The 10,445-nt window shown below is 43.4% G+C and overlaps 1 protein-coding gene across 2 annotated transcripts in view; it reads left to right on the top strand.

The window, feature by feature from the left end:
* The first annotated feature begins 824 nt into the window (after positions 1–824).
* The window catches only part of LOC115471403 (kinesin-like protein KIF20A), a 47,107-nt gene continuing 37,486 nt past the window's right edge, over positions 825–10,445 (top strand). The window contains exons 1-4 of one of the 2 annotated variants that reach the window (XM_030205106.1): positions 825–904; positions 3,596–3,662; positions 9,487–9,598; positions 9,862–9,980. In XM_030205106.1, the coding sequence (XP_030060966.1) occupies positions 9,529–9,598; positions 9,862–9,980 (189 nt within the window). In that variant the 5' untranslated portion in view covers positions 825–904; positions 3,596–3,662; positions 9,487–9,528. The remainder of the gene's footprint in view (positions 905–3,595; positions 3,663–9,486; positions 9,599–9,861; positions 9,981–10,445) is intronic. The other variant, XM_030205105.1, reaches the window with a different exon arrangement.

Genomic DNA, 10,445 nt, shown 5'->3' with positions numbered 1-10,445 from the left:
TTTTGACTTATAAAACCACTTGCCCATCAAACATGTTAAAAAAATAGAATAATCCATTTGTGTATCTAAAAGGTAAACTTCTACAAAAGAGATGAAGATGTGATTCCATGTGCCCCAATGACAGTTTAATTTTATTTCCATTTAATTTCAATATGCACCATCATCTTTATAACACCAGGCTTCCCAAGGCAGATTACAACAGTTAAGGTGAACCCATCAGGAAACAGGATATCCTCACTGCCATTCGGACAGCTACTGAATACAGAGTATTTATTTATTTAGATTTTAGTGTGGGAAAATGAGCACAAAATACAGAGTTTAAAATTGCTGTTTCTACCAGGTATAATACTTTTTTAGCTGTTGATATTCAATTTTATATTTATATCTACATATGTGAAGCTTTCAAATAAATTAAAAAGCTGTCCAATAAGTAAAAAAAACCAAAAGAAAAAAATAACATTTGTCCTCCACCTTTTAAGGCAATACTTGTCCAACTGAAACAGCTTAGACTTGGTACAGATGGACCAACAATAAGAACCACAACGGGGAAGCAGCAGCTCATAGGTTTGCTTGCTTTGTTTGAGTCAGTACTAGAGATGACGACAGCAAGGGTGAATAGAAACAGAAATTAACCTAATTGGTTTCCTTGCTTACAGTGAACTAGGTAGGCTCACTTCCACTCCAGTCTATTAAACATCCTTGGGCTAGATAGCCTCGGCTCGTACCATCTCCTGTTCTCAATCTAACTTCCTTGGTTCCCCGACTCCACCCCCTTCCCCGATACAATTTCCTGTTTCCGGTAGGGAGGGAGGAGTTGTGGTTGTGTTAAATTTAGAGGAAGGCGGGAGTCGATACGCCAGAGAAGGAAATTGACGGGAGTCTTATTTCAGGCATGAGTTTGCAGGTAGGATGTAGGAAGGAGTGTGAGGGGAATTGTGCCAGATCGCGGACGGGGGGGAGGAGAAGGGCGGTGTTCGGCGTATGAAATTGTCAGGGCAGTCAAATGGTATCTCTGTGCCACAGTTACCTGTTAGTTCTTGTTAAGATGCACTGTGTGCTGAAATATTAACTGTTTAAGAAGACACATCCCCCTTCCTGATCCCACAGCCACTTTTGTGTTTGTTATAGTGCTTCCCTTCTTGTTGATGTTTTTAGTGTAATAAGTCAGAGACAGACGAGATACATAGGGTCTTTGAGAGGGCTGACTGCAAGCAGTGAACTCTGAGAGCTCATTTAAAGGGGAAAGAGGCGATATATGGTAGACCGATTGTAAGGTTATATTTTCAGAACATTCTCAAAGGTGTTTTCAGGCTGCATTTGAATCTTAACTCCCCCCCCACGCCTTTCCTGAGAGTTAAAATGTTCACAGAGGGTATCCCTCCTACAAAGCTTCTGTGTTCAATTTCTGTCTGTTGACTTGAATAAGTTCTACAGAGAAGACACTATCATTTTTATTCATCTGTATATTGCTATGTAAATGTTTTGTAGTAGAGAAGTAAAAATAGAAATGTTACCTGTCCCCACAAGAATTTAATGGTACGTAAAAAAAATTCAGGTTGGATCTCTGCCTGGGTTCGAGCTGCAGCATTGCAGGCAAGGAAGGAATGGAAGTTGGAACAATTAAAAAGATGTTCTACTGCATGTGGAAATTGAAAAGGATAAGACCATTCTTCCCAAGATTCGTCTTTCGCAGCCTAGTGCAATCCCTCGTCCTCAGCCATCTGGATTACTGTAACTCACTATATGCAGGTTGCAAAGAGCAAATACTGAAGAAACTTCAGACAGCCCAGAACACAGCAGCCAGACTCATCTTCGGAAAACCAAAATATGAAAGGGCAAAACCACTACGAAAGAAACTACACTGGCTTCCATTTAAGGAACGCGTCACTTTTAAAGTATGCACCTTAGTCCACAAGATCATTCACGGTGAAGCCCCAGCCTACATGTCCGAGTTAATAGACCTGCCACCCAGAAACGCTAGAAGATCATCCCGAACGTACCTCAACCTCCACTTCCCTAACTGCAAGGGCTTGAAATACAAGACGCTACACGCATCAACCTTTTCCTACATGAGCGCAACTTGAGAACAATTCACGAGCAAGCTTCCTTCCGCAAATTACTGAAGACCCATCTTTTTGAAAAAATTTACGGAAAGAGCCAAAACACATAGAGTCCACACTCACTGTTCTTCAATACACCATACATCCACTTCTAATCTCTCATCCCCCGTAATCTCACATCACTCACACACTTACTCATAGAAATATGTACACCATACGTCATTGTGTCTTAACTCTGCCCTTTAAGCTTCCCACTGTCTCCTTCCAATGTTTTAATGTTTATGTCCCATTGTTATATTCCTAATGATACTTCGATTGTCTCTCATAACTCTGCACAATGTAATCCATAACCAAATTGTAACATATTGTATTTCCATTATTCATATCTTATTGTAAGCCACACTGAGCCCGCAAAGAGGTGGGAAAATGTGGGATACAAATTCAATAAATAAATAAAATAAATAAAAACTTGAAACACTGTGCTGAGAGATCCCACATGCCGTTAGGTCAGGTGACCTCTGATGCTCTTGCCTGTGTCAGAGCTGAAGCCTGCACATCAGCCCTGGAGCACAAAGGGTTAATGGAAGACTTTCTGTATCTGTGCTGTTAAAGCAAGCAGGCGACGGTGGTACTCAAAGAAGTTGAGGCTGGTGCAGGTCACCCACAGTTGCAGCTTTCACTGCACTGGGAACCCCATAGGAACTGCTTCCATCGCATGTCTTTTAGCACAAGCCCCATTCTGTTTTTGTTGCCATCCTCTGAACTGCTTCATTTTATTTTTTTACATCCGTAGCAAGATACGGCTTCCAAAACAACAGAATATTCCCAAGTGAGGTCTCACCAATTACTTGTACAGGGACATCAACACCTGCTTTCTTCTGCTGGTTATGCCTCTCTCTGTGTAGTCTAGCATATTTCTGTCCACTTCCATGAGATCTATTTGCACTGCCTCCATTATATGCAAATAGATCACATGAGGGCTGGACACCCCTGCTCAAAATGGAGCTGATTTACTCTGTCCTCTTTGACTCAACTAATCACTGCTCTGAACTCGATGAGATTCACCATTTGTTTGACCCGCTACCCACTAATTGGTTGAAGCTGTCTGCATGTGGACTTTTACCCTTAAACTCTTTTTATAAATGATCTGCCAAGCTTTCCATACTTTTGCTCTGGAAGAAAGCTGTTTTTAGACCTCTGCTGAAAAAATCTTTTGATCCTTCTGCTCCTGAGAATTATTGGCTAATATCAAACCTTTGTTTTACTTCTAAATTCATGGAAAATTGTCTTTGATCAGCTTCTTTCTCATATTAATGCTCTTTCATTTCTGCACCCATGCAAATTAGGTTTTCAGGCACATAATAGTTCTGAAACCACTATTTCAGCTTTTCTTAGTGAATTCTATACTTCTCTTGATGCTTGAGGTGTAATTTTAGCAGTTTCACTTGATCTTTCTGCAGCATTTGACCTGGTTATCGCTCATTCTTGTCTTCAGGCTGTTGGCCTCATTGACACCGTGTTCTCCTCTCTCTCAGATGGGTCCTTGACAGCTATCACCTCCACCTCTCTGTCAGCTGAATTGTCCCTCAGTAGTAGTTCAAGGTGAGTTACATGTAGGTATTTCCCTGGCCAGCTCACGGTCTAAGTTTGTACCTGAGGCAATGGAGGGTTACATGATTTGCCCAAGATCACAAGCAGCAGCAGTGGGATTTGAACCAGGCACCTCTGGATATGAAGACCAGTGTTTTAACCACTAGGCCACTCTCTCCCACTCCAGTATAGTTTGTCCTAGTTTCTCAGTAGTAGGTATATTGGAACTCTAGAGTCCAGTATAATATTTACAGTGGTGGAAATAAGTATTTGATCCCTTGCTGATTTTGTAAGTTTGCCCACTGACAAAGACATGAGCAGCCCATAATTGAAGGGTAGGTTATTGGTAACAGTGAGAGATAGCACATCACAAATTAAATCCGGAAAATCACATTGTGGAAAGTATATGAATTTATTTGCATTCTGCAGAGGGAAATAAGTATTTAATCCCTCTGGCAAACAAGACCTAATACTTGGTGGCAAAACCCTTGTTGGCAAGCACAGCGGTCAGACGTCTTCTGTAGTTGATGATGAGGTTTGCACACATGTCAGGAGGAATTTTGGTCCACTCCTCTTTGCAGATCATCTCTAAATCATTAAGAGTTCTGGGCTGTCGCTTGGCAACTCGCAGCTTCAGCTCCCTCTATAAGTTTTCAATGGGATTAAGGTCTGGTGACTGGCTAGGCCACTCCATGACCCTAATGTGCTTCTTCCTGAGCCACTCCTTTGTTGCCTTGGCTGTATGTTTTGGGTCATTGTCGTGCTGGAAGACCCAGCCACGACCCATTTTTAAGGCCCTGGCGGAGGGAAGGAGGTTGTCACTCAGAATTGTACGGTACATGGCCCCATCCATTCTCCCATTGATGCGGTGAAGTAGTCCTGTGCCCTTAGCAGAGAAACACCCCCAAAACATAACATTTCCACCTCCATGCTTGACAGTGGGGACGGTGTTCTTTGGGTCATAGGCAGCATTTCTCTTCCTCCAAACACGGCGAGTTGAGTTCATGCCAAAGAGCTCAATTTTTGTCTCATCTGACCACAGCACCTTCTCCCAATCACTCTCGGCATCATCCAGGTGTTCACTGGCAAACTTCAGACGGGCCGTCACATGTGCCTTCCGGAGCAGGGGGACCTTGCGGGCACTGCAGGATTGCAATCCGTTATGTCGTAATGTGTTACCAATGGTTTTCGTGGTGACAGTGGTCCCAGCTGCCTTGAGATCATTGACAAGTTCCCCCCTTGTAGTTGTAGGCTGATTTCTAACCTTCCTCATGATCAAGGATACCCCACGAGGTGAGATTTTGCGTGGAGCCCCAGATCTTTGTCGATTGACAGTCATTTTGTACTTCTTCCATTTTCTTACTATGGCACCAACAGTTGTCTCCTTCTCGCCCAGCGTCTTACTGATGGTTTTGTAGCCCATTCCAGCCTTGTGCAGGTGTATGATCTTGTCCCTGACATCCTTAGACAGCTCCTTGCTCTTGGCCATTTTGTAGAGGTTAGAGTCTGACTGATTCACTGAGTCTGTGGACAGGTGTCTTTCATACAGGTGACCATTGCCGACAGCTGTCTGTCATGCAGGTAACGAGTTGATTTGGAGCATCTACCTGGTCTGTAGGGGCCAGATCTCTTACTGGTTGGTGGGGGATCAAATACTTATTTCCCTCTGCAGAATGCAAATAAATTCATATACTTTCCACAATGTGATTTTCCGGATTTAATTTGTGATGTGCTATCTCTCACTGTTACCAATAACCTACCCTTCAATTATGGGCTGCTCATGTCTTTGTCAGTGGGCAAACTTACAAAATCAGCAAGGGATCAAATACTTATTTCCACCACTGTATAGCACTGCCTTTTCATAGGTGGGCTAGGGCTGCTATGGTTCGGTAAGTTTGCTATATAGGTTTTGAATGTGTCTTTGCAAGATTTTGTGTTAGTTTGCTAAGGGGCCTGCTTTCTAAAGTGCGCTAGCGTTTTTAATGTGCGCACAGGAATATTGTGAGTGCCTACACAGCGTGCGTTAAAAACGCTAATGTGAAAGAAGGGGGGGGGGGGAGGTGTGGGGGAGGGGGGATGTTGGGGAGTTGTAGTTGGGTGAGGGTAGGTAGGCTATCACTGTTAAGACAGATCCCGTTGTCGCACAAACAAAAGTCCATCTAATTTAATCAAAGTGTCTGGCAGTGGAAGGAGTGTGTGCTGCTCCTGAGGAGGTAAGTACAATTTTAATATTTTTTGTATGATGTGTTATAAGAGGGATAGCTCTGTCGTTGGGGAAATATGGAGTTTGTGATACAGAACTGGAGCTTCAGGGTTTATGTTTAAATCTTTTTATTGACTGAAAGATCAATACAAACAAGCATAAAACTTCAACATGAACACTGTTCAAGTACAAGAAAATCATTCAGCATTCCGCAGTCAATGAAGTTTTCTTTGTATCCCCAAACACCCCAACCCCGTCCCTAATCCCTCTACTTTAAATCTGTTTATTAAAGTATTCCATTTATGAAGAGTAGTCAACAGCATAACGGAGGAGAACGTAATACAGATAACGTATTGCATTATCGAATAATATCTCAAAGGGCCTTGTTTCTTATAGCCCGACTTTGAGAGACATCCTCTCTGGTAAAACCATATGTATGGTCTGCCCGTGCTGTAAACTCTTATCAAATTTTCTCCATTCAGCTAACAAGAATATTGTAGTGTTTTGCCTAACCATGCTTGCTGGCAGATAATGACAACTTCTAATTTCCGTTTGATCAAGTAATGGTACAAAAGTATTTTAAACATCATAATGTCTCGGCCTACATTTCAATGCAACCATTAACTTTATTCCCCGTGCCTCCACCCCTCCTCCCTTCTCAATCTATCCCCCCTTCTTCCCCCCTCCTTCCCTCCCCTCCCTCCCTTAGTAAACCAAGCCTAGTTAGGAGTATCCTCGGGAGCCACTGAGAAAATACTTCAGGACTTAGCAGGTGTTAATGAGCAGGCTTCGTCCCCTTGGGCTAAGCATTTGTAGATATGGGGCCCATACTTGAAGGAATTGTTTTCTGCGTTTAGCAGACTTTTTTGCATCTGGAGCTTCCCATGAGGCCAGGAGGTGAACCTGGTTTCTCCAGTGCCAGTAAGCAGGCTCCTCCGTAGATGTCCAATATTGCATAATGCATTTGTGACCTACCAAACTCAGCTTTCTACACAAAAGGGCTGCGGGTGTCTTTAGGGGGGCAAAGGCCCTAGGGTAGTCTAGCAGGAATTGCTTTTCATTTCCTTGAATTTTGTTACCCAATCTTATCAAAAATCCTCGAACTTGCTGCCAAAATGCGCGCACCTTAGGACATTGTCAAGTTGCGTGGTAAAAAGAGCCTGGGCCCCCGTCACATTTAGAACAATTAGCGCTCTCCTTATCCAGTATGTGAGCCAGCTGTGCTTTGGTCATATACCCCCGTAAGATTATCCTATATCCACATTCTCTGTCTCTCATCTGTGACTAAGTGCCTGATACCCCTCAGCGTCGCCGCTATGTCCCAAGATGCTAGTGAAGTACCAAGGTCTTGCTCCCATCTGAGCTTGATAGCCTTATATTGCCTGGTCGGCCTACATCGGACTAGAGCTCCATATAGATCAGAGATCGCGTGTCTCTCTAGTGCTAGGTCATTGAAACCCCCCCGTAGCCTTACACCCAGACGATCTCCTAAGGGTTTAAATTGTGATTCTGTTCAATCCTTTAGAGAATCCAGAACACACCACACAGCAGAATTTATTGAATGGTGCTATCAATTATAATGGCGGTTTCACCTGGTAGCTAAAGCTATAGCTGGAGGAGAAGGGTTTGTTTATTCATAGAAGTTCATGCTGTCTTATGTTGCTAATTTAAAAGGGGGTTGAGGAAGGAGTGTGTGGTGTGGTGGTGGACATGATGTGTGGAAATGTCGCTTTGGCTTGCCCCTCTGCTGCCACCCCAAATATTTCTATCTAGAGATGCCACTAATTCCAGCTTCAGTTTTCTACCATTGTATTTCGCTCCTCTATTACTACACTCCAGGATGTTCTCTCTCTTGCTGGTGGGTATAAAGAATTTTCTTGTGGTTGTTTTCCATGTCCTCTTTATTGAAGGGGAAATCTTGAACAGAAAGGGTGTGGTATGCATGAGACAGCCACTTACTGAAGGGGGGGGGGGGGGGGGGTCAGTATTAAGATTCTCTGTTCTTGAATTCTAACTAGTAAAAAAGCGAGGCTGAACCTGGAGATCTGACAAGTCTGTTATCGCAATATACCTTGGGGTCATCTTTGACTCTTCTCTCTCCTTCTCTGCTCATATCCAGCAGATCGCCAAGACCTGTCGTTTCTTTCTTTACAACATCCGTAAAATCTGCCCCTTTCTTTCCGAGCACTCTACCAAAACCCTCATCTACACCCTTGTCACTTCTCGTTTAGACTACTGCAATCTGCTTCTTGCTGACCTCCCACTTAGTCACCTCTCCCCTCTCCAATCGGTTCAAAACTCTGCTGCCCGTCTCGTCTTCCGCCAGGGTCGCTTTACTCGTACTACCCCTCTCCTCAAGTCGCTTCGCTGGCTCCCTATCCGTTTTCGCATCCTGTTCAAACTTCTTCTACTAACCTATAAATGTACTCACTCTGCTGCTCCCCAGTATCTCTCCACACACGTCTTTCCCTACACCCCTTCCCGTGCACTCCGCTCCATGGATAAATCCGTCTTATCTGTTCCCTTCTCCACTACTGCCAACTCCAGACTTCGCACCTTCTGTCTCGCTGCACCCTACGCCTGGAATAAACTTCCTGAGCCCTTACGTCTTGCCCCATCCTTGGCCACCTTTAAATCTAGACTGAAAGCCCACCTCTTTAACATTGCTTTTGACTCGTAACCACTTGTAACCACTCGCCTCCACCCACCCTCCTCTCCTCCTTCCTGTACACATTAATTGATTTGATTTGCTTACTTTATTTTTGTCTATTAGATTGTAAGCTCTTTGAGCAGGGACTGTCTTTCTTCTATGTTTGTGCAGCGCTGCGTACGCCGTGTAGTGCCATAAAAATGCTAAATAGTAGTAGTAGTAGTAGCAGTCCAGAAGGTGCCTAATAACTGGTCCCATCTGTTTCTATGCAAATCTGGGGAAAAAACAAACAAACAAAACAAAATGCTACTGACTGTTAACACCTCTTGGGGGCTGTCATTTGGACGCATGAAAACCAAGACGACAAAACTATCATTATTGTAGAATTCCTATTGAATTGCTGTAGGGACTTGTTGTCCCCTCTTATCCTATAACAGAACTGAGAGAGCAGGGGTGGGTGGCCACTGGAGCAATGTTTCCCAAGTTGGTCCTGGGGCATCCCTTTGCTAATCAAGTTTTTGGGATATCCACAATGAACATGCGTAAGATTGATTTGCATACACCTCCACTGTATTCAAATCTCTTTCATTCATATTCATTGTGGATATCCTGAAACCCTAACTGGCAAGGGGTACTCCAGGACTGACTTGGGAAACTCTGCACTAAAAAACGTTCAGGTTTTTGTACTACTCTTCAGTGCAGGAGAATTCAGAGAGCAAACCTACAAGGATGGAAAAAATCCAGACTCAGTAGAGTAAATGCTACACAATTGTAGTTTGGTCTGTGACATGGACACCTTGAATAGCTGTTATTTTTTGGGTTGCTAATATTCTTGCTTAGAGAATGAAGGAAGATAGTAATAATCACAGAACAATAACATTTGATCTACCTTAGGGTTCCACTGGTCAACATTGACAGCAAACATGGCACTATACTTATTGCCCCCTCCCTTACGCTGGGGTTTTTTTAAATGTCTTTCCCAGAAAGAACAAATTGAAGAATCTGATGGTTCATCTGTTACATCCATGCCTGAAAATGACAGTTCAACAAAAGACAATGAAATGAACAGGAGAATAAGTCAGATACCTATCCGTAGTAAGTTCTGGTGTGCCTGGAGGTAAAGTCCAAAGAGATTTGTTGAGAGTATCAAACTTGTCCTTAGTTGAGAGGTGTTTAGATTTCATGATCTGTGTCTCTCTGTAGAGAGCTGTGGGTGCAATGCAGCTTGTGGCTATTTACAATTGGGAATGCTCCCAACTTGCTGCAGGCCACAGCACTGCTTCACCAAGTTGTGAGCTAGGAGAACATATCAATGGCTTATTCAAAAGTAAATAGTTTTCTCCCTTCCTTCTGATCAGGGCCAAGCAGCTTGAGCATCTCTGGAGTTTTGAAAGGAATGTTAGGATACCAGCAAAATGAGGAGGACTTGGAATTTCTGAAACACATGTGGACTCAAAAGAAAGCCATAAAATTAAAGGTAAGAGCTTTATGTATTGTAGAAGCAGGTGGAAGTTAGTCAATGAGTATGTACACAATTTTTGTAGATTTTTAAATTCTATTGGACTGGATAAATAACTACATAAGAGAGGCAGATTCCAGCTGCACAAATATCAGAGGCACAGTGACGTAAGCAGAGGAACATGCTCCTGACTAGCAGGTGAAAAAGAACTTTTATTCACAAACACATAATAATAAAGTGATCCTTATGCAGCACAGATAATACAAAACCCACATTGATATCCATTTAGTCCATTGTGCTACACGTTTCAATAGAACAATCCAGGGGAGAGAGACAGCCCTAACCCAAGTCCCTGAGGAAAGCTGTGAAACCCGCGGTGTCGGGCGCAATTTCATGACCAGGGTAGAGCAGCCGCAACCCCTGAGAGCCTACCCCAGGCAAGAAAAGTGCAGGAGAGCGCAGTTGAGGACGTCCATCGTCCAT

The sequence above is a fragment of the Microcaecilia unicolor genome, chromosome 5 (genome assembly GCF_901765095.1).
Source record: "Microcaecilia unicolor chromosome 5, aMicUni1.1, whole genome shotgun sequence".
Lineage (NCBI taxonomy): Eukaryota > Metazoa > Chordata > Amphibia > Gymnophiona > Siphonopidae > Microcaecilia > Microcaecilia unicolor.
This window is presented reverse-complemented; position numbering and strand designations above follow the sequence as displayed.